Source organism: Pteronotus mesoamericanus, unplaced genomic scaffold, assembly GCF_021234165.1.
Source record: "Pteronotus mesoamericanus isolate MK-2021 breed Mesoamerican mustached bat unplaced genomic scaffold, CSHL_Meso_final contig_221, whole genome shotgun sequence".
Lineage (NCBI taxonomy): Eukaryota > Metazoa > Chordata > Mammalia > Chiroptera > Mormoopidae > Pteronotus > Pteronotus mesoamericanus.
In genome coordinates this window covers 5,316,739-5,340,866 of record NW_026555092.1, presented here as the reverse complement: position 1 = coordinate 5,340,866, position 24,128 = coordinate 5,316,739, and the positions used below count along the sequence as shown (strand labels likewise).

Genomic DNA, 24,128 nt, shown 5'->3' with positions numbered 1-24,128 from the left:
AAACTTCAGGGCCAGCGCACCTAGTGGACAGCTACAGACCATGTTGTAGCACCATCACCCTGCCCCTGTACAGCTGATAATCCACAGAGGGTGGAGGTTGGTGGTCAGTGATCACAGCCAGTTCTTGCAGCTAACTTATTGGGGACCACTTTGTGTGGTATCAGGAATTGTAGCCCCTCATGAACCAGGCCCTGAGAGGGGTTTGTAAGCCTCAACTGGAAAGCCAGGAATGCTGGGAGGCAGAAATGCCCCGATGCTAACACTGAGGGTTCCTGTGAGAAATATGTCCTAAGAAATACATTATATCCACTAGAATTTGCTCTGCTTTTCACCACCCTGATAAGGAAAAACCAGGTGCATAACTTCAAGGCAGGAGAGAATTCCTGAGTCCTTGGACCATGCCTTACTGACCATCTGGTGTCGATGTGTCTAGCAGACCTTAACCTAAGGCTGACCTTTATGTTTCTTCTATTGTTATCTGTGATCAATGTGTACTTTGCATCAGCTGTATCCCTCTGACTCTAATTGATGAGTTATGCATGTATGCTGTATAGCCCTGTGCAAATCTCCTCAATAAAAGCCATTTCAGGGAGGGTCTCAGGGCATTCTCCACTAGAGGGAATTGCCACCCCTTTCTCCTGGCAGACCAAGTGTCTGGAATGACTTATTTCTTGATCTGCAATTGCCAGGTGGACTCCGTGGGACGGGGTACCCCCTCGCTGACTGGCTTGGGTAAATCCCTCCCATTGATCTGCCAACAGCAACCAAGTCTCAACTACAAGAAGAGGGTGTACTCAGCCCACACAAAGGGCACACTTGAAGTACTCAGCTTGGGTGATAGGGGAAACTGCACCACTGGACCCTAAAGGACACCTAACTACATTAGGCCATACTACAAATATACAGAGTCAAAGCAGCTCTACCTGATACATAGAAACAAACATAGGGAGGTTGCCAGAATGAGGAGACAAAGAAATATGGCACAAATGAATAATCAAAACTCCAGAGAAAGAGCTAAACAAAATAGAGATAAGCAATCTATCAGATGCAGAGTTCAAAACACTGATTATATGGATGCTCAGTGAACCTAGTGAGGACCTCGATGGCATAAAAAAGATCCAGTCGTAAATGAAGTATACACTAATTGAAATAAAGAACAATGTATAGGGAAACAACAGTAGAGTGGATGAAGCCAAGAATCAAATCAATGATTTGGAACATAAGGCAGCAAAAAACAGCCAATGAGAACAATAGGAAGAAAAAAGAATCCAAAAAAATCAGGTTAGTATAAGCAGCCTCTGAAACAGCTACAAGAGGTTTGACATTCACATCATAGGGGTGCCAGAAGGAGAAGAGAAATAGCAAGAAATTGGAAATCTGTTTGAAAAAATAATGAAAGAAAACTTCCCTAATTTGGTGAAGAAAATTGACATGCAAGTCCAGAAAGCACAGAGTCCCAAATAAGATGCACACAAAGAGGCCCACGTCAAGACACATTATAATTAAAATGCCAAATGTTAAAGATAAAGAATCTTAAAAGCAGCAAGAGAAAAGAAGTTGGTTACCTACAGGGGTGTCCCCATAAGACTGTCAGCTGATTTCTCAAAAGAAACTTTGCAGGCTAGAAGAGACTGGAAAGAAATATTCAAAGTCATGAAAAGCAGAGACCTAGAGCCAAGATTGCTCTACCCAACAAAGCTATCATTTAGAATTGAAGGGCAGATAAAGAGTTTCCCAGACAAGAAAAAACTCAAGGAGTTCATCATCACCAAACCGTTATTATATTAAATGTTAAAGGGACTTATTTAAGAGAAAGAAGATCACAACTATGAAAAATAAAATAGTAAAAAAATGCATATCTATCAACAATTGAATCTAAAAAACAAACTAAGGAAACAAGGGGAACAGAAATAGAATCATGGATACAGAGAGCGTTTTCATGGTCACCAGGTGGGAGGGGGTGTGAGGGAAAGGGTGAAGAGGTGAGGGGATTAGGAGTACAAATAAGTAGTTACACAATAGCCATGGGGATGTAAAGTACAGTGTAGGAAGTGGAGTTGACAATGAACAATGATGGGCAAATTGCTTGAGGAAGTGGGGGTGCTGGGTGGAGGGGAGCAAAGGGGGAAGAAAAATCAGGACAACTGTAACAGCATAGTAAATAAATATTATTTTTTAAAAAAGAAGTGGTGGGAGTGGATAGCCTAGTCTTGTTCTTACTCTAAGAGTGAAAGCAACAAAGTTTTCACCATTAAGCACAATGCTGGTGGTGCATTTTTTGTTGATGCCCTTCTCAGGATGAGGAGTTTTCCTCCCCTAGTTGGGTAAGTGTTCTTTACTATGAAACAGGGTTAAATTTCGTCTGTCACATTACAGACAGGTACATTACCTTAAAACATTTGGACAAACTTTGAAAAAATATCTAGAGATTTTACATTAAAATCCTGATTTTTAAATCTCTAGAAAAGTCTGAATGTGGCAACACTGGTACCTAATTACACTCAGTCGTGGCAAATGGCCCCTGGTTCTCTGGTTTGCCTCGGTTCCCATCCTTCCCTGTTAATCCTGACACCAAGGTTAACTGTCAGGTACTAGCTGTATCTTATTTATTCCTGGACAGCGTTATGTTAACTGCATGGCTACTGTAAGTGTATGAGTTAATACTACCTGGTTACCTTTATTAAGTGTTTGTTTGCTCATCTATAAAATGGGGACATTAATAATTCTTACCTCGGAAGATTCTGAGGAAGAGTAGATGAGATGATTGTGAAGAGATTTGGCATATAAGATGCACTCAATAAATTTATTCTTTGCTTTTTCCTGGCTGCATAGTATTCTGTTGCATGGCCATACATAATATGTAGCATTCTTCTAATGGTGGGCATATAGGTGGACTTCAATTTTTCCATTTCACACAAGGCTGGAAAGGGCATCCATGTACGTGGTATGTAGCATTGCATAGTAGTTAAGAGTATATTAGCTCCAGTGGATTTGAAACCCAGGTATGTGACCTCTTTTTTACCTTCTACCCTCTTAGGATGGTAGAGATGAGAGGATTGGTGAAATGATTTCAGAACTAATTTGAAGGCATATCTGCAAATTTTTCCACAGAAGGACTGGAAAGTCACAGGGGTGTGCAGGGGAAGATGTAAGAGTCTCGAGGCTCCTGCTGCAAGTGTGAAAGCAGGCATGCCCTATCTCAAGATCTCTCTACCCCCAGGTGTGAAGCCAAAGGCCAACTCATTGCATCTGATAGACTGACAGCTGGGCTGTCCGGTGAGATGAGATAAGTGGGTGTCAGGCAGAGGGAAGGAGGTGTCAACCGCAGAGCAAAGTGAAATGAGAGCACTGAGCACTGGGCTGAGCTCCCCACCCTCAGCCCTATCCTCACAGTCACATTCCGCACACAGCTGCTTAACCCGCTGGACCAATGTTGGGCCCAGACCCACCCTCCCTGCCCCCGCCGGATCCCTTCCTTGGTGCTCTTCAACAGTATCCATGCAAGAGAGCTCCAGGTCCCATGCACTGAGCTAACCGGGAGCTCAGCTGGCTGTCTTCAAGGTGGGAGGTGGCAGTGGTTATGGATTGGAGAGTCTCTGAGGTTTTTAAAGAGGAAGTAGAGCTCCTGCCTGTAGTCCCATTTCTTCTGTTACTGCGCAAGCCAACCTAACACCCCTGGCTCTTCTTTGTTTCCTGAAGCCCCACCCTAAAATAATAAGCCCTGGTGGTTGCATACTGTTTTCTATTTCAGCAACACCCCGCAAGCCTTCTGATAACTGGATTGTAAATTCCAAGGTCTGGGTTATGTTCCTATGGGGTGTATTCCAAGCAACTAGTCCAACGCCTGATACACAGTTGGCAGTCAAGAAATATGTGAATGAATAAATGAATAAAAGGTTCTTGTAGGGTGCCAGATGCTAGTACTGCACTCGTTTCCCCTGTCCTTAACTTGGGCCTCTGTCAGTTTTCGTTTTTCGGGGGCCCTTTGGCTCCTGACGGGAATCCAGACTCCACTATACCACATTTGTGGTCCTTTTTACTTCTTCCTAGGTGCCCCTGTAGCAATTTTTCTCTGAGCTCACCCTTCCCCTCTGGAGATGTCACTGCCCCAACTGGGGTCGTGTGACCTTGAGTCAGTCACTTTCCTTCTCTGAGTGTCAGTTTCCTTGCCTCTAAAACAGGAATAATTGCACCCGTTGTTTAAAACAAAATTTAAAATTCCATCTACCTGTCTGTGGGTTCATAGATAAAGATCTGGAAGGATAGCCCTCACCTGTGTGACTCAATTGGTTGGACATTGTCCTGCAAAGAGAAAGGTCGCCGGTTCAATTCCCAGTCCAGACACATGCTTGGGTTGTGGGTTCAGTCCTTGGAGAAGAAACCAGTCAGAGTTTCTCCCTCTCTTCACCTCTCTCTAAAAATAAATAAGTAAAATCTTTAAAATAAATAAATAAATAAGTAGCTGGAAGCATAAACACCAAATAATTTGCATTGATCCCTGGAAAATTGTGAAGGAGGGGAGCTTCCACTTTTTTGTCTATATTCTATGTTGTTTGAAATGTTTAACACTAGTATGTATTATTTTGTAATTGTTAATTACATTGGTTATTTAATAATACTTAAATGTGCAGTAACCCAGAAGCTTGAGGACCCCTGTCCACACCTCCAGCTCTTGTCCCCCACTCCAGATGCAGCTCTTCTTCAAAGGCCTCCCTAGTGACTCCCACTCACTCCTGAAGGCCCCTCAACCCTCCTTCCCATCCATGAGCACTTCCCAAGCCCCCCTGGTCACCGAGGATTTGCCTTAGCCTGGGTCTCTCATCTGAGTCCAGGAAACTCCCAGGTTCCCGGCTAGGAGGCCATGGCTCTATCCCTGTGCTAACCCCCAGGGGATGCGGGACATGGTAACATCACAGTTAAGCCAATGACACCACAGGACCTGAAGACTGACAGGACAGAGGATGTGGCAGGGCCCAGAAGATGGGAGCAAAGAAAGTGTTGGCAGGTAAAGGCTGTTTCAGGTGGAACCCCCGGGGGCTGTTTTTAGCCCGCCTCCTAGGCTTCCTGCCCAGGCATTCAGGAATGAGAGACCTGGAAAACTCCGAGGCCATGTGCCTTTTTTTCTAACCAAGAAGTTGTACAGACTTTTCTAAGAGTTGGGAGCTAACTGTGATGCCGAGAGAGAGTGGCATTGGTAGAGAGAAGCCAAGGTATGTGTGAACCCTCCTCTGAGGTTGGGGGGCTCCCATGGTTGCCCAGCAAGGCTCTTGCCACCTATGATTCCAAAAAGGCTTCAGGGATGCAGGCTTGTGGCCTGGGAGGCTGGGCGGGCTCCAGCTCTTGAGAAGTAGAGGTTTGGTGGTTTGCAAGAGGTACTGTGGGAGGAGCCCCTCCAAAATATGAAGAATATGAGAGGGCAACTGGGAAAAAGGAGGAAGGCTGGGGAGGGTGGTGTGGGCAATGGGAACAGTATGTCGAACAAGGGAGCATGAAGTGTGGTGGAGGGATGGGGTGACATTGCTAAGGGACAGTGGCATTTGAGGGTTGATAATAGAGAGCTCTTGGCTACTTGCTGTGTTACTCTGGGTGAGTTACTTATCTTTCTGAGCTTCTGTTCCTTTATCATATGGATGATAAAATCAACCACAAAGTCTTATTGTGGAAATAAAATAAGATAAAGCTTATGAAGCCCCTAGCACAATGCCAGGCACAGAGTAAGCTGTTTGCAAAGGTAGCGATCTACTCTGATCCTTGGAATATTCCAGCCTGAACCCTGGTGCTTTATCTTCTGTTCTTGGCATGGACTCATATAATACAGGCTTCTTGGTTGTAAGCTATAGAAACCATTTTATGAGGACTTAAGGAGAAAAGGAATTCATTTAAAAGATGCTGGGGAAGCTCACAGAGCCAGGCTTGGATAATAGGCTTCACCAAGGGAGGATGGGAGCCCCAGGACCACACACCCCAGGGCCGGCCCAGAGAGGGTGCTGCAACCCACCCGTAACCCCCTTTTTCTTTTGCTTCCCAGAAGCTGGTGTGACATCATTTACAGAATGGAATCTTCATTGAACTGCCACCTGAGGACCACCGACTTCTGCTCCATACTGTGGATGGGGGCATCCAAATGACCCAGTCCATGTAGTCTACCTGCACTGTGGGATGGGGCAAGGAGTTCAGAACTAAGCATGTGGTCATTTTGGCTTTTATAGTGGGAGGAGCCTTCTGCCTCCCTTCAGACTCATATTGGGGGGAAAGTTCCAAATGTTGGACACCTAGAAAATGTGATACCTGTCTACACAAGAAACGGAAGTGAGTAGATAGGGATCCCTGTCAAGTCACATAGGGGACAATTATGTAGGCAAATAATTATGATAGGAAATGATGGAGGCCACAGTGGAGGTGAGTGCAGACCAGGGGCTGAGCTGGCAGAGAAAACACCAATAACAAGCCCCCGGCCTACAGCGGAGTCTGAGATGCCCCTGTGTGTTTCAGGCTGCCTGGGTGGCGCGGCTGGGGAGGAGTTGGATGACTGGTTGGGGCTGTGTCACATTGGGCTAGACACTGCGCAATGAAGACGCACTGACTGGGCAGGATTTGTGTGAGGCCCCGAGGGGATGCACCTTCTGTTCACAAGAATAATGACATTGCTTGGCCTAAAAAGCTGCTTCCTGGCAACCTTTTTTATTTTTATTTTTTTTTTATACCTAGTTACATCTTACGGGTATTTTTCTGTGTCTTTGGATTGTCTCTTGCCCTGTTGGGTCCTCAGCACTCTATCTGGATTAGCGAAAGGATTCCCAGGATAGGGAGGTCAGAGATGGAACAGGAGGAGGAAGACGCGTTTGCTGTCTCCTGCCCTCTCCTGCGTGAGATCAGATTCCTGCTCTCTTCTCTGTCTCACCCCAGATCCTTCTATGTTGCCTGCTCTTGTCTCTGCCTGTTCCTGTCCCTGCTGTACCCTGTCCTCCCTGTCAGCATCACAGCCCATCTCTGTTTCAGCTGGACCCTCATCCCCAGAAGGACCCCAGCTCCAGCCCTTGAACCCTCTCAGTCCCTCTTCTGCTCAGAGTTCTCCAAGAACCAGAGAGAGCAGCCTCCCACTCCTTCTCACCCCCACACACTCACATTCCAGTGGCTCGCCAGTTCACGATGGTTCAAAAACCAGCATGTTTAATTAATGACAAACACATACATTTGGACATAGTACATCTCTATGCCAGTCATTTTATTATTCGGTCTATAGAAAGTGTTCGATGCACATAAAGCAGCTCTGACCCCTTGTAGTAACTTGGTGTCCCTGAGGGGATATTCAGCCACCGATTGGGAAGGACTGAATTAGAGTTGAAACATGATGTGAAAAGAGGAAGGGATGCTCGACAATCTTTAAAGTGTTTCCAACCGCCCCCCTCCGCCCCCATATCAGCATGTTGTCCGGAAGAGTTGCCACAGGTAGGTCAAGACCGGTGGGTGGCTCCCTTTGTCGGGTTTCACAGAGTCCCCCGCCTGCCCTTTTCCTATTTGTGGCAAAGTAAAACATAGTGCCTTCCTGTCATCTCTCTGCACTCACTGGGGCCTCAGCCACAGGCAGTGGCTGCTTGCCTGCCTACCTCCTTCCTTTTCCAGCCAGAGGGGACTTCAGCGGAGCCAGGTGAAGAGCCTCAAGCAGAAGGCCCCTCCTTTTGGGGTATTTGTTTTGAGACCTGGGACAAGATTGGGAGGAGTCAGGGGAAAAAGGAAAGGAGTCTGGGTTTTGGAGGGTGCCAGGATCCCCAGGGGTACTTGGGTAAATCGGGAAGGCAGTTACTGAGGGGGAGGGGAAGAGCCTTGGGTTATTCACTGAGCTGAGGTGATCCCCGTGCTTGGAGGCTTTCAGTGAAAGATGACAGAGACGCGAGGTGCTAACTGAGCAGACAGCTGAGCACTCAGGGCATCTTCCCAGCAGGCCATTCAGGGACCTGAAGGACTCTTGACCTGTTCTCTTAGACTGACCCTGGTGAGAGAGCTGAGCCGGGGCAGTCTGGGTGGCAGGGCACTGGGGCTTCTTTAGCTGCCCAGAAAAGCTATGTGGGTGAAGTAGAATGCAGGAGCTCTCCTTGGAGAGTTCCCCTTGGCGGGGAGCCTGTGGCTGGTAGAGTCATAGAGTCATGGGCCCCTCCCAGCATGGAGGAGTGTGTCTTCTCAATTACCTGTGTCCCCGAGGAGTCTGGAATATTCCCTCAGATCTCTGAGCTTACTTGGAGCTTCACGAAGGTCCTCCATGAGGCTCCTTCATGAAGACCTTTGTCTCCCCTCTCTTCCTCAGGGATGGGAATCAGACCAACTCTGTCCTCGCCTCTGATTGGCTAGTCTCCATTCAGTCCTCTTCCTGCACCGACTGGGAGCACACAATTGGCTCCTAAATGTCAGCACTGAGAGAGTCCTTACGCATCAGCCAGTCCAACCATCCCATTTCGCAGATAAGGAAACTGAGACCAGGAGACCAGTGACTGCTCGAGGTCACATGATGGTTTAATAGGGAGTCTGCCTTTGAAGCTATGCAATTTCGAGGACCTTTACTGCTCACCTGTGACTGATTTGTCTTCCCAGCAGTAACAGGGGCATGAAGGGGGAACCTGCTCCAGAATTGGGTTCTTGCCACAAGACCAAGCCCCTGAGCAGCACAGGAAGCACCCTGTCCTCCAGCCTGGACTTCCAGCCTTACCAAGGCGGTCAGGTAAGGTAGAATCGCAGCCCAAACTTTGAGGCCAGTCAGCTATGGAGGGAGGGGACATTAGAAGGAAGTGGGGGAAAACTGAAGGGGCCTGGATTCCCATCATCCACTGGTCTTGAGCACCCCTACCTCAGCACATCATGGGGATGGGCCCTTGAGGTGCCAGAGACCCTCTCCCATGCCCTAGGGGCCAGGCTCTCCTGTGGGCCATGAGAAAGGGACAGGGCCATTCAGGGGGCTGGGTTGTATGATCCTGCCCTTGGCCTTAGGGCCCATCTTGTCGGGTTTACAGCCTTGATGAGGATTTTCTCCAAGTTCACCTTGAGTCCATTCAAGACAGAGTAGGTGGTCTGAGACGCACTGGGATCAGGGTGGTCAGGAAGAGAAGTGGGAAGGAGAATGCTAGGTAAGGGTTCTAGGAACGGAGGAAAGGTAATCCGGGGGGAGGTATGGAAGTCTGTGGGGAAAGAAATCTGGATGAGGGAAAGGGACGCCATTTGAGGGACAGGTATGGTGGGGGTGAGTGGTTCTTAGCTTCTCCTCTCTCTTTGGAAACCAAGGTAGGGATGGGCTCTGCCCAGGGACCCAGGAGTCACAGCCCTCAGCCCCTTGTCCCTTGCTCTTCAGGTCTTCACAGGCCATAGGCCAATTCCAGACACAGTGGACATCCATGGCCCACCCCGTGCCAGTTGCCTGCGTTCGTTGCCACTGGCACCAGCCAGGTCCGCCCTACTGTCCTGCACTCAGGGCCTGGACCTCTACCTATACCCTGTGCAGCCAGCACCCCCAGGCACAACCCCATGGGGCCTCAGAGAGGACTCCTTGAGTGCAAGTAAGCCCGGCCATGAGGCTGCACCTTGGTGGAGGCTGGAGATCGGGGGCACTGTTAGGTGTCAGGATGGGAAGAGGAGGGGACCCAGTATCACTGGTAAGGACAGAGACTCGGGCACACTAAAATAACACATCTTGGCCTGGAGTTCTCACATAGGGGCGCAGGGGACTTTAAAGTGGTGACACCTGACCCCGAGGAGGTAGGCGATGGCTTTCTCAGCCATGAGGGTGGGATCTGGTGTGGGTGCCTTGAGGATGGTGCTTGCCTACCTGTTTAGCTGGAGGAGTCTTCATTCTGAGAAAGGAGCACCGACTGGGACTCAGGGAGTTGGCGTCAAGTCCTGGTGATGCCCTTGTAGCTCAAAGACCTTGGGCACATCACTGAGGCCAGTTTCTTCTTCCATAAAAGTAAGCTGTCTCTGTCCCCATGTTTTCGGCTATTGCATTGTAATACACCATTTCCTTATGCCACTGTGACCTCCTGGAGGGCAGGGACTGTGCTGCTGTGTCCTTTGTCACCCCTACCCCCACTGCCAGAGCACAGAGTGAAAAGTTGGTTGAGTAAATAAATGCCAATCTGTGCAGACAATCTACTTTTCACTATTTTTTCTTTTTAGTATTTTACTTTATATCACTCCTGGTCAGCTCCTACATCATTGGCTGTTGCATCTCAGTCTTCCTTGCTAAGCTCTTCTCTTCCTACCTCCTAAACATTCACTGGTTCTGGAACTCAACCAGAGTCTTCTTCCCTTCCTTTCTCTTCCTCCCCCTCTCCTCCTCTTTTCTCCCTTCTCTTCTTCTCCTCTGCTCTCCTTTTCTCTTTATTTACAGTAGCACTATGTGACAGGGCTTCCTGAAATAATGGAAATGTTCTATGCCTGGCTGTCCAATACCATACCTACTGAGCCTAACTGTGGCTGGTGTCATCAAAGAGCTGAATTTTCTATTGGACTTATTTTAATTAATTTCAACATAGACATGTGTCAGGTGTTCGTTCTGGGCACAGCAGATCTAGTGTCATCCTCATGTGATATCATCTGGGCCCCTGGCACTCAAATCTATATCTCAGCTCAGACCTCTCTTTGAAACTCCAAACCAATTCATCCAACTGCCCACTTGGGGGCTCCATTTAGATATCTAACAGGCTTATTGAATCATTTTCTCTCCCTAAAATTGTTCAGCACTGCACAAATACTAGCTGCTTTTCTTGGCAAGTGCAATTGCAGACCAGGAAAGTCCAGAGAGGGGAAATGCCTTGTCCCAGTCAACCCACAGGCTTGCAGGCTAGAGCTCTCTCCCAACCCCGAGTGAGACAGGTTAGAGGGAGGCAGAACTTTACCCCGGCCTATGCGTCCCTGACTGGCTTCCCTTTCCTTCCCAGACCACCAGCCACCAGGGCCACTTGCCGGCTCCCCTGATGACGAGAAGCTAACAGCCAAGTACCCCCTGAACATGGACAAGATGGGAAGCCAGCAGGAAAGAACTGACGAGGAGGCCCCCTGCCCATCCTTCTCTCCTTACAACAGCTCTTCCTCAACCCCCTGGCAGACTAGAAAGAGCCCCAACGCCTTGGCTTTCTGCTCCTGCCCCTCACCGACTCTCATCTCCAAAGAACTCCCGTTCCACCTTCACCCCCTCTGTCCTGCGTGTCCATTTCTCCTGTCTCAGCCTCACCTGTTCACTTATGGGGCCCCACCTTCTGTTCCATGTCACCCCCTCTTCATGCTGCCACAAGACACCTCCTACCCCAGCATGCCCAGCATGCTGATGAGTCTCAGTGAATCTGGGCACCGCAGCTCCCGGGAGGAGACCCTGCATCCCTACCCAGGGGCCTTCCAAACCTCTGGCCAAACCCAACTCTCCCGGGCACGAATTCCAGGCCCTGGAGCTGCCAGGACCTACTCCCAGGGGCCACAGCACGCTGGCATGGTGGTTTCAGCAAAGCGGACTCCACTGGGCTCACGGGCAGCCCTGCCTTACCCGCTGAAGAAAGAGAATGGCAAGATCCTGTATGAATGCAATGTGTGCGGCAAGAGCTTTGGGCAGCTCTCCAACCTCAAGGTATCAGCCTCCTGGGCTCTGCTGTCCCTCCTCAGCATCCTTTAATGACCCCCCTTCCCATCCTGCTTCTAGCATCAAGGACCTCAAAGCCAAAAGGAACTCCTGGGCAGTCTTTAGGCTGTGACCTTGGAAGGTTCTTTGGCCCCTCAGTTTCACATCTGTAGAGGGAAGGTGGCTACCAACGTCCTCTCCACCCTAAAATACTGTCTCTGAGATCATCTAATTTAAGTTAAAAATGGGGAAACTGAGGCTCCTAATGGGAAGTTTGCCCAAGGTCACTTTGATTTAATGGTAGAGTTAGGCCTTGATCTCAGACTCTCAGCATCTAGTGCAAAGCTCTTTCCTGAACAACCATCCTTTCTGGATTCACAGTTAAGCCTCCTCGTGTTTATTTGTTTGATGTTGAGTGGGGAACGGGTAGTTTTTAGTGAGTCTAGATGACAGAACTGATGACCAGCGTTTTTCAAGTGGGATCCCGCATATCAGCACTGGTGCCCTTGGTGTCCAACAGGGAGCGACTATAGGCACATCTCTATCTGTCAGGAAAGACGGGTCACTACGCACAAATTCGCATTGCTGAGGTTGAGGAAAGGTTATGATTATTGGGGGAGATCCTTTCTCGATCCTCTAGAGCATGAGTTCTTAAACTTTACTGAGCCTCAAACTACCAAGAGAGCTAGTAAACATGCAGATTCCTAGGCCCCAGCCCCAGAGATTCTAATTCAGCTGGTCAGGATGGGGCCTGAGAATTTGCAGTTTTAACACAGATGCTGCTGGTCTGTGGACCACACTTTGAGAAGTGTTGCTCAGGACATATGTTACCCATTACCTGGACTTTTGACCACTGCCACCTCCCTTCCCTCAGGGCAACTGAAAGAGAAGGTATCCTGAGGAATGGGAGAGAGGTCCTAAGCAGAGGTGACAGAGAGGCCAGGGGGTTCAGAGGCCTTGATGTCAAAACAAGGTCCTGTGGAGGTGTGGGTAGAGATTCAGAGAGGATCCCAGGCCTTGTAGGGGACTCTGGGCCATTGGCAGCATTTCTCCCACACCTGGTTCAGGTCCATCTGCGTGTGCACAGTGGGGAGCGCCCATTTCAGTGTGCCCTGTGCCAGAAGAGCTTCACCCAGTTCGCCCACCTGCAGAAGCACCACCTGGTGCATACTGGGGAGCGGCCCCACAAGTGCCTGGTGAGACTCTGCTCCCCCTCCCCTGGACTCCTGCAGGCAGGTGAGGAAGGAGTTCCAGGTCCCTTGGGGGGAAATATGGCACCTGAAGCTCCATTCCCAATCCTCCTGAGTAAGTAGAGAGGACAGGAGGCGAGGGTCGGGGTGGAGAGGGATGTGGAGGATGGTGGAAATACCCTTCTTAGCCTGGAAGGTCCAGGATGTGATATTGGAGGTCACTCCTGGGATCTGGAGGGGCAAATAGGATTGCAAGTCTGTAGGAGGGGGATAATAAAGTTGGGGGGTCCTGGGGAGTGGAAACCCATTACCTTCTTCCCAGTGTTGCTGGAGGACACTGCCGATAACATTGGCTCAATGTTAGCTTCCTTTCTTTTTGAGCCTTACCACATCCCTTGGGAGGTCAGAAGGGCAGGCACTCCTTCCCTGTTTTACACAGGCAAAAATGAAAGCAGCATCGTGGTTATGCGTCTGGGCTATGTGGATTCAAATCCTTGCTCTGCCTCCAACTTACTGTGTGATCTTTGGCTAGTGGCTTTACTCCTCTGAGCCTCTGCTTCCTCACTGTCATGTAGGAGTTGTACTAGTACTTAGTCATGCTTCTCCGTGGTCCGGGGGAAGACTACATGAAACCAATTCCTGGCATATGGCTGTTCTCAGTAAATGTTAATTACGCCCACTGAAGCTGCAGCTCCACTCATAAAGTTTCCATGTGATTATCTCATTCAGTCCATCACACTGATGAGGTCAACTATTAGTAGTCATATGTAACCAATAAGGAGAGCAAGGCTCAGGAGAGGAAGTCACTGATACAAGGTCATGCAGGGCGTAAAAGAATGATGATACTAATCCAGGTCTGCCTGGCTCCAATGTGCCAGACACTGTGGTTCCCAGGGCAGAATCCTGGGTGGGGGAGGGGTGAGTGTCCAAGCCTGAATTACCAGGAGATGGGGAAGGGGGTGGGAAGGAGGGGCAGAGATCCTGAGCCAGCTGGGTGGGCAGGACTGACGCCAATGCCCATTCCCATCAGATATGCCACAAGTGCTTCAGCAGCTCCAGCAACCTCAAGACCCACCTGCGCCTGCACTCAGGTGCCCAGCCATTTCAGTGCAGTATCTGCCCAAGTCGCTTCACCCAGCACATTCACCTGAAGCTGCACCATCGGCTGCACGATCCACCGCCCTGTAGCCTAGCTCATACCCACCTGTCTCTGGCATCTCTCACCTGCCTCACCCAGTGGCACCAGGGGCCACTAGATCTTGTGACGGTGCCATCAGAGAGGCAGAGGGGCTGGGATTCAGACAAGATCAAGGTGCCCTCAGCATGTCAGGGAAAGCAGGGGCAGTAAGCCTGAGTGGTGGTGTCTGGGCTGCCCTGGGGATGGTCGGGGCAGAGCAATTAAAGCATTTTGTCTACAAGTTGAGGCCTCTTGAGCTTCAACAGTGGAGGGAGAAGCCACCACGTATTTGTCAGACTTCACATCTCACCTTGGAGCAAGTCAAGAGACAGTCAGGAAGAACCTGTGCTGCCAGACATGAGATGGATGCCTGCAGCCATCTACCTTTGGTGTGGGTTTGGGTTCTGCTCCCTCTCGGGACCAGGCCCTTCATCTCAGCTCACGGATGGACAGTCCTGCCTTCCAGGGCTCTGCCAGGTACAGGCTGTGCTGCCAAGCAGGAGACACCTTGCCCTCTGACTTGTCCAGATGTCTGTCTGCTGCTTCCCACCACCTTCTTGCTTTAGTTCTTAGGAGGCCATAGTGCCCTCTTAACTGGTTTCTCCCTGCCATGCATGTCCTGTACACACCAGGAGTGAGCCCCCTGTGTGAGCAGAGGGGCAGGAACACAGGATGTCAGTGTCCATCAGAACCAGAAGCATGATGTCCAGTGTGCCAGGACCAGTCACCACAGAGGGTAAAGAGCTAGCGAGGTGCTGGGCTCAGGGAAGGGGTAGAGGCTCTAGAAAGACTTACAGGCCGGGAAGGACTGGCAAAGAGAGCCTGGGGAACTGGGGCCCTCCTGATGGCCTTTCTTGCGTCCCAGAGGATCCTCTCAAATGTGCAAGGTGTTCCCTACCCCCACTTGAGAGTTACAGGGGCAGCATCAGGTGGAAAAGAGCCCTGCCTGGGAGGCAGAAGGCCCACCTTATATCACAATAAACGGTAGCTATTATTAAATAACAATAGCTGGACAGCTTCTAGTATGGGGTTCCATTCGCATCCCTGTGAGCTTCACTGCTGTTTCCCCACCCGGGTGCGCGTCTCCAGAACAGAGAACTCTCATAGGGAGCACACCATGGCCGGACAACGGCGCTGTAGGCTTCAGGCCCCACAGGTAATCAAAGTCGGCGTTCTAAGCCCACCCAGGCACGTGACCCTTTGACTCCAAGCTAGATGCCATCCGCAGGATTAGGCCCCGCCCAGTCGACAGGACCTTGCACTTTCCCGCACAGGGCCCCGCCCCTGCGTTCTAGCCCCTCCTTCGTGGGGGTGGGGAAGGCCCTTCACTCAGCCCCGCCTCCTGACTTAAGCTCGTTCCGGCCCCTTTTTCCCCGGTCCACCTGGTTTAGACCCGGCTTAGGAGATACCTACATCAGTGGGCCCCTTGGACCTGGAGGAGGCCTGAAGTAGCGCGGGCAAGGCTGCCGGGAGAGGGGACTCAGGCTCAGCGACCCTAAGGGCTGCAGCCTGGGGTGGCGGCGGCCCCTGCAGAGCGCACCCGCTGCCCCGGGGTATGGGCTGTATCTGGATCTGTCCCCCGCCCGCACACGGGCGGGGCCGCTGTTTGTTCAGCGGGACGGACCTTAGTAGGCGGTTCTTCGCAATTGAGCGGATCCGGGTGGGCCCGACGGCCCGGAGCGGTCAGGTGCCCCGGTGGCCCAAGCTCAGGGCTTTGCCCTTGCCATGGCCGAGCGGCGCGAGGGCCTGGGGGTCCGCCTGGCCCGCCGCCTGGCCGGGTTAGGGATCCTCAGGGAGCGCAGGGGGAAGCGGACCCCAGAGGAAGCCAGAGCCCGGGATAGGTGAGGGGATGGGGTGGGGGGGGGGTGCGTGGGTGTGTGTGTGTGTGTGTGTGTGTGTATGTGTGTCTTAGAGTGTAGTGGATATTCAAATAAACGTATGTGAGTGTCTCCGAGCATACAGATGTGTCGTGGATATTCAAATAAACGTATGTGAGTGTCTCCGAGCATACAGATGTGTCGATTTTGAATATGCGAATGTGAAAACGGCCTTTATAAAGTCCCTGTGCTCTTTTGAAACTTTAAAACAACTTTTGCGATTTCCTAATTGGGGCTAGACGCTTGCAGACAATGATTTCTTCTCCGGAGGAGACAGTTTAAAAGCAAATGTAGTAGCTCCTTTCCCCTCTGTGGACTTTGATTCTCACATCAAAAGAGTTTCCCTCTGGTCTTTGTGTCCTTTTGTCAGGAGTATGACAAGTTCCTGAGTTGTCTTAGGCTGCAGAGCATTTGTCCTTAGACGCCACAGAGAGGTTTTCCCTGTCATCCCAGACAGTAATAACAACCAACCTTTATTTGCCACTTGCTTAGTGCCTTATTTGAATTGTCTCATTTAATCCTCACAGCAGCTCTATGAGGCAGGTATTCCGGGTGATTCAGATATGGAAGTGGAGGTTCAGGAAGGTAAAGTCACCTGTCCAACACCACCACTGGAAAGTGGTGGAGCTGGAATACAAGCTTAAGCTGTCTGACTCCAGGCCCACATCCTGAAGCCCTGGGCAGCTCTGTTGCCTTATAGAGACCACAGGACTGCAAGTCTAGGGGCCAGAGCTCTGTCTTAGCCCTAGGTGCCACTGGCCATGTGACCTGGAACAAATTACTTCATCTCTCTGAGCCCATTCACTGGCAGCTGATGTTGGAGTAGAAGGAAAAAGGCTTTGCAGATGGCTGGGTCAAATGGCTGGGAGGCGGGATTGGTGAAAAGAGGACCCTAGCGGCTCCTGGGCCCCATATTGGAAAAGAGGGTGAGGTGTTTGTGTGTCTATGCAGTTATTCAGCAATTTGTACTGATCGTATCATGACACAACAGTCTTCAGCTCACCCTGGGAGGGATGGGGTTTTGGTGGGGGCAGAGTGAGGGGGAGGGTCTGTACTGCTCTCTCACCCAAAGAGAGGGGGAGGAGAGGGCTTAGCCACTCTGTGTTGGGAAGCCTGGGTGACCTGAGGCGGGGGGGCGGGGGGGGTGCCCGCACCCTGCCCGTGCCTTGCCCTCCCCTGCTGGAAGACACACCCTCTCCCTTTACCCTGTCTGGCAGGAACCTGCCCTGTAGGCCCAGGTGGCACTGCCTCTCCCTTTCCCCACTTGAGAGGAGGTGGGGTTGGGGCGCAGCTGATTCAGAGGTGCGGAGGGAAGGGGAGGGACTGCGCTGGCTTCTGCAGTAGCGTGATGACACACCCCGAATACGCACTTGGATTCCGTTCTCACCAGCCTGAGCGCTGTGGCACAGACCTGCGGTTCCTGCTGGTTTCCTGGGGTGGAGGTCAGACTGCCTGGGGGAGGCAGCCAGGACTCATCTTCCCCTTGCCCCCTGTTAGTGTGGTGAGAGCCAACCAGCCTTTGAAGCGGGATGGTCCTAGTGTCTTAATTCCAAGACTCATTAGCTATGTGACTCTAGGCAAAGTACTTCACCTCTCTGGCCTTCAATTTCCTTATCTAAAAAAAAAAAAATGGGGCACTAATATCCACCTTTCAGGATTATTGTGAGGCTAAAAAAGATCATGCAGGTGCAATACCTAGTGCTAAGCCTAGTGCACCAAATGGCGAGCTTTCGAATTATCAGGGCACTGTACTTTTTCTTTATTCTGGCCCTGATACAGGCCTAGACCCACTTTTCTCCCAAACTCATCTCTGTCTCTTTCTCTCTCTCTGAGAGTGGAGCGGACAGTTAGGGGAGGGAGCAGAGAGGGGGCTGCTGCACAGGCCCCCCACCTTCCCCAAGTTTCAGGAGCTTATCCAGCCTGTGAGCTCTGAGAGAAGTCGGGGGAGGACCGCTGTGTTCAGTCTTTGCGGGGGGGGGGGGCGGGGGGGAGAGGAAGCCACCTCACTCCCTTCCCCTTGTGCTTCCTTTCTAGGCCCTGGGGTGGCCAGAGCTGCCCTGACCTGGCCCAAGGCCAGGGCGGCACCAGCAATGTCAGCCTCAAGGTAGGAGGGAATGCATTGCAAAGGGGAGGGAAGGAGGGGGCTGAAGCTCTGGGAGGGGCAGACCCGGACTCATAAGTCAGACAACCGGAGTTCGCTAGTCCTCCCTCTGCCACTGATTCACTGGGCGACCCTGGGCAGATCACTCCTCATCTCTGAACCTTAGTTTCTCCATCTGCAAAAGGGGAACAATCATGCCTCTCAGAGCAGCTGTGAGAAATGAGTAGTGGGTGTAGAGCATCCAGTATGGGGTTTAAAGACTCAGGAAATAGGAGCTTCCTAATGCCCCGCCCCCAGGGACGCATGTAGGGTCTGCACCTGTTCCCAGGACACCTTTCCCACACTTCCTGCTTTAACTTGACCTCCTCCCATCTTTGGTCCCTTTTCCCCACCTCCTGGGCCAGTGGCTTAATCTTCTGGCCACAGTTTTCCCCTCTGAGCCATGGATTGGGCAGTAGTGAGTTTCCTCCTCTTAAAGTTGGCTCAGGCAGCTGCGTGTCTCTCTGTGGTCCTGAATACCATTAATAATCACTAGCACTTAACTGAGTAGTGGTTATTTGCTGGTGCTCTGCATGGATTATCTCATGAAATCTTCATAGCACTCCCAGAAAGCAGGTACTGTTATTATCACGCCAGTTTTGCACATGAGGAATCTAAGATGCAAGCGGTATTGCAGCTGGGAAGCAGCAGAGCTAGGATTCAAGCCCTGGTTGCCACCTCCAGGCCCCACATGAATCACTCTCCCCTCCCGGCTCTTGAGGTGTTCAGCCTCTGGTGAAGGAGAGGCTGCATCTATTTCATAGATTAAGAAATTGAGGCATTTGGGATCAAGGGTCCCTGCTAAAAGGAACTTTTGACCCCACACTTGGGTTTGACTCCTCTGTTGCCAAGAGCATAAGCCCATCACTAAAAACTGGTGGATTTGGGGAGGGAGGGCGGTGTCTAGTTGGGTCTGGTATCCTGGGCCCTACCCCTTCACCCCACAGCCAGACTTAGTCCCGGTGGAAGACAGCAGACGCAGGTCAGGATTGTCCCAATTTCAGGGAGAGCCTCTTCCCTGACTCCTTTGTGTCCCAGGTACATCTCTCTGCCCGGGTGTGCCTGGGAATCTCATGTGGGAGGGTACTGGGGAGGTGGCTGCGGGCTCTCTGGAAACCTGGAGCGGGCAGAGGCCATGGGCACTGTGGCAGATGTGCCTATGAAGCCCCTAATCCCCAGGGCAGCTGATGCCAAAGGACCAGAGACCTGTGGGTCTTGGGAAAGCAGCAGCTGGCCTGAGAGTTGGGCTCTCACGTGTGACATTACTCATGTCAGTGTTCTCTCTGGGTCTCACTTTTCTCATATGTAAAATGGGAGGGGTGAGTTGAATGCTGAGGGGCTTTCCCAGAGCTCCGCCCTTTCGTCCAGCTCATGGTCCTGGCAGCATCTGCTCAGGGCCGCTCTGCTTTTCCTGTGCCAAGGAGGGCAGTCAAAGGTGATTGGGGTGCCTGGAGGGTGGGGGAAGATGCTGTCACCAGGCTCCTGCCTCTGCTTTCCTTCAGACCCGAGCCAAGAGCTGCTCAGAGTGGGACCTTCAGGATGGGAGCCGTGGTTCCTGGTTTAGGAAGCGACGACACAGTTCAGAGAGTCTCGCTCAGCCCTTGGGGCGCCTACAGAGGCCAGCTGTGGGCAGCGCCTCCGACATGGCCAACTATGCCTTCATGGGCCTGGAGAGGCCAGCGCTGGCAGCAGACCCTGCTGGTACCAGGTGCCCCTCATGCCCGGTGTCAGCTCCTGGACGTTTGGAACAGGGAACTCCAGACTGCACTTGCTCACAACCCCCATACACAGCTCCAGAGGTCCCTCTGAATCCTGAGCCACCTGGCAACGTGAAAGACATGCTGCCCCGCCCAGCATCCTTCTCCAAGGCAGAGGGGACAAAGGGCAAGCCTGCAGCCCCAGGGCCAGTGTTGCCAGAGGTAAGCCAGATCCTACCTGAGCGTCCTTCTGCCAGGAGGACCCGCTACCACATCACTGTCACCCTGCAGGGGCGTGGGCAGACTCCTGGGGAAGAGGGTGAGGAGCCCAAACCGGCCCAACCAGCTCTCCACCCCTTCTGCCCTGAGGAATTCAGGGGCTGGCAGAATCCTCCCCAGGGGCCCCGCCCCATCACGGGGTGCCCAACTGACCCGCCCCAGGAGCCCCGGCTAAGAACCTCACGGCATCAGGAGAGCTCAGCCCAGCAGCAGGAGCTCCTGGCCCGCTGGACACCTGGGTCCCCACGCAGACGGTGAGTACAGGTTGGTCCCCACATGGGACGGTGGTGGGAGGAGAAGCTGGCCTGGCTGCCCTTTCTGGGGTCTCTGCCTCCTCTCCAGACTTCCTCAGCTCCAGGCCCATTCATTCAGCTCCCTGAGCGTGAACTGACTGCCATCCCCTCCCCACCCCGCTTGCCTTCGTCCCCCTCCCGTCACCCGCAGCCTCTGTCCTGGAACCCACTGCGGCTCTCCTCCCCTGTCCACCTGCGGAGAGGGAGAGGATGGGGGAGGGGTCATCTCTTCAGCAACACCCACTGCCCTCTGGTTCTGTTTGGGAGACCACAGAACCCACCTGGGAATAGGCACCAGCCAAGCAGCTGGGTGTCCTGAGGCAAGCTGCTTAACCAATCTGGTCCTAGAGTTGTCGAGTAGATTTGGTAACTGGAGATGAGGTGGTTACAGAATCATGCTTTGAACTCCAGAGAGTTGTGCTGCCAAAATAGCAGAGATGCTTATTAATAACACCTCAGTTGCAGCAATAATTACCCACCTGGCTCTGTGTCAGTGGCCAAAGGAACAGGCACCGAGATTCCCAATCTTCCTCGATTTTTATTTATATTGAAATAACTCTCCCAACTTTGCTTGGTGGGCTCAGAGGTGAAAGGGTGGGTTCCCTAAAGCTCACTTGGGAAGCGGTGAACGTGGCATCTCTCTAGGACCACCAGAAAGGGGCACTCGGCCTCAAACAGGGCTCTGAAAACATCCTAGTGATGATGGTAGTGGCTGTCATTTATGGCTTTCTAAACATAATCCTATTTTATCCTCACAACAGCCCCATGGAATAGGACTAATCCTGCTCTGCACCCTACGCCCTGATTACAATAGGGAAACTAAGGCTCAGAGAGGTTACCTCACTTGCCCAAAGTCAACTAGAAAGTGAAGGGGCCAGAATTGGAACACGGGTGCCTGTGCTCTAACCACTTCTCATCCTGCCTCTCACAGAGGCCTCGTTGGACCTGTGCGGACAGTGAGGGTTGCGTATGGTTGTCAGTCAAACTCCAGGGTTTTCTCTGACCCTGTGGAGGTGGGTTTGGTGGCACTGTGCTAGCAGAAGCAGCCTCAGGGTGCCCAGGCCTCTGGGCAGGAGTCAGGGTACCTGGTCCTATGGCAAGGAAGAGGGAGACGTGGGACCTTGGCTGGCTCAGAGATCTGCCTGGGTGCCCCAGCTGGAAGAGTAGGGCTGCAGAGAGGGAAGGTGGTGGAGGAGGCAGGCCTTGGAGAGAGGGCAGAAGAAGCAGTAGGCTTAGCTGGGGGGACTGGGTCTGTATCTGCCACTCCCTGGCTATTTTGGGCCCAGGTAGATAATGATAGACTCTGGCAGCAGGCTAGGGCTCACTTAGAGAGGAGGAAGTGGACCTCCAGGGACAGCATCCTTCTTTGTCCTCAGGGTTCCTGGGCCAGCATTGGCAAATAACAGGGGGTGGGGAGGTGGGACACTGTTGGGTCTGCAAGTGGGAATGTGGATGCGTTCAAGGGTGTGTGTCTGATCGAGTATAGGTGAATTTCAGGAAGAGGAGGGCTTGGGGCTATGAAGTGACTATGTGCATGTATTATGAATGTGTGCTTGTGTCATTGTATCTATGTGTTTCTGTGTGTCTGTGACTTGGGTGTTTCTGTGTCTCTGTAAGCTCTCTGTGTTTGTGGGTCTGACTGTGTAAGTCAACATAATGGTCTGTGTGTGGCTTTGTGCGTGTGCTACTCTGGGGGCCTGTGCTGGTGCCTGTCTGTGTGTCAGTGTGTGCCAGTGTGACACAGCATGTGTTTGTGAACATGTGGACCTGTAGACTGGTTTGGCTTAGTCTGGGGGTGACTCACAGGTAAGTGAGGAGAATCCAGGACTTGTTGGGTTAGACAAGGCTCTTTCCCACACTCCCCCCGCCCCTTCCTCAGCCTCTCCCTTCCACACACCTTGTTTGGAGGTCACAAGTTACCCTGCCAACAAATCCACTTCTGATATGGGGCCCTGGGAGGGCTCTGGGAATGGGCACTTTTCCTGGCCTACGAAAGGCATCCTGTGTCATCAGGGTGTATCTTCAGAGCAAGGACAAAAAGGGGGAGCTATAGACAGCCAGTTTCCAGGATAGTTTGAAGAACATTCTAGCAGTCATGACTGTCTAGGGATCAGTCAGGTCAACTGTCAAATGATGACTTCCCTGTCCCTAGAGGTATGCAAGCAGAAGCAAATGACCACATGCTTGAGGAATGAGTGACTATCAGGGGTGTTGTCCAGGAATTGGGTTGGGTTGAGAGAGGCATTGCATTCTGACAATAGTTAATCTGATTATCAATGGCTTCCTCCGAAGCTGCTTTCCTGTTGCTTTGCCAAAGCCTATGGGACCTTCTAAATGTGGTTTCTGTTTCTATGTTTAATTCTTTGACCCCTGGACTCCTAGGATACCACCTGTATGGGAAAGTTGGCTTTGGATGAACCTACCAGAAACTAGGGCATCACCTAAACACCATTAGCATTGAAGGAATGAATGACTTAGAACCCAGGCTTTGCCCCTTAATATAATGCCATTAGGGACAGGGAATCTCAGCAAATGGTAGTTGTTATTATTGTTATTCAGAAATTAAAAAGAGCCTGGGGGGCAGGGCACAGCGAGGGGGCGAAGCTCAGGTAGGGGAAATCCCAGCACGAAGGACACAGGTTCTGTTGGAAGAAAGGGGGCTCCTTCGTGAGGATGGGGGGCAGGGAGGGTCAGACCCTCAGTGAAGGGCTATGTATCCAGGGCCTCGGGTGTCTGGCGGTGTCCTGCTCTCAGGAACCCTGCCCTGGGAAATGGACGGGCTCCTTCGTAGCCTGCCGCCTTCCCCAGGCACAAGGCTTTTCTGGGGGCACTCAGACCCTGTCCCGGGCTAGGCCATATGCTGTCATAGTCACCAGTGGTCTCCGAGTCGGGTCAGGCTTCCCTAGGCCTCAGTCCCTTTCATCTCTGCCCCTTGTAAAACTTGAGTCACTGCCGGGGCCACAGGGCAGGGTCAAAGTTCTGGGTTTCACCAGCTTAGGAGAGAGAAAAATAGAGATGGGTGGGGGGAAGTTGGGGTAATGGGTCCGTTTCCGACCTTGACTTCCTTCCTAGTGGTCTAGGGTCTGCCTCATGGAGAGGACGAGCAGACCTGAAGATGAGGTGGGTCTGAGGCTGGGGATGAACACGCTCACTTCATGGGTCCTTGGGGCCGAAGAACAGGACCACCCTAGTCAGCGCAACTTGGAAGTCAGAGCAGGGGCTGCATGGCCCCCCCAGGACTGCTGTGACCCCCTTTAAAAGCATGCCCCCCAGCCCTGAATGGTGCGGTTCGGTTGGTTGGGTGTTGTCCAGCAAAGCAAACGGTCGCTGGTTTGATTCCTGGTCAGGGCATGTGCCTGGGTTGTGGGCGCATCTCCAGTTGAGGCAACCAACCGACTGATGTTTCTCTCTCATGTGTGTCTCTCCCTCTCTTTCTCCTTCCCTTCCCCTCTCTCTAAAAACAAAATATGAAATAAAATAATACAAGGAAACCTCCAAACCATCACGTCTCAGTTACCAGGTAATTGAGGAGTTTGCTCTGGTGGTTAAGCACTTAGGGCTGGGGTTCAAGTCTTGTGTCTGATACTGTGTGACTCTGGGCAAGTTTCTTAGCCTCTCTGAGCCCTTTCCCCCGCCTCATCTGCAAAATGGGAATATTTGTTTATAATTTAATAATTTATTCTTTATGAGGTATCAAACGCATGGGATTCTTTTGAGGGTTCCATAGGACCACGAACATAAAGGATAATGTAAAGCAAGGTGTTTGGCACAGAGTAAGCCTTCAACAAATGGCTGTTGCTGTTACTATTAAAATAGATTCACTGGAGGGTTTCCAGGGAGCTTAGAGGTCTTCTGAGACAATTGTTATTATTATCCCCTATT

General features: G+C 51.6%; 1 protein-coding gene across 1 annotated transcript; it reads left to right on the top strand.

The window, feature by feature from the left end:
• The first annotated feature begins 8,599 nt into the window (after positions 1 to 8,599).
• ZNF683 (zinc finger protein 683) lies at positions 8,600 to 20,344 on the top strand. Its single transcript, XM_054572196.1, is given in 12 exon segments — positions 8,600 to 8,713; positions 9,338 to 9,542; positions 10,923 to 11,602; positions 12,661 to 12,789; positions 13,814 to 14,120; positions 14,123 to 14,140; positions 15,666 to 15,801; positions 17,872 to 17,941; positions 19,480 to 19,678; positions 19,769 to 19,896; positions 20,116 to 20,207; positions 20,296 to 20,344. Coding segments are annotated over 12 exon segments (2,127 nt in total).
• Positions 20,345 to 24,128: the final 3,784 nt, after the last annotated feature.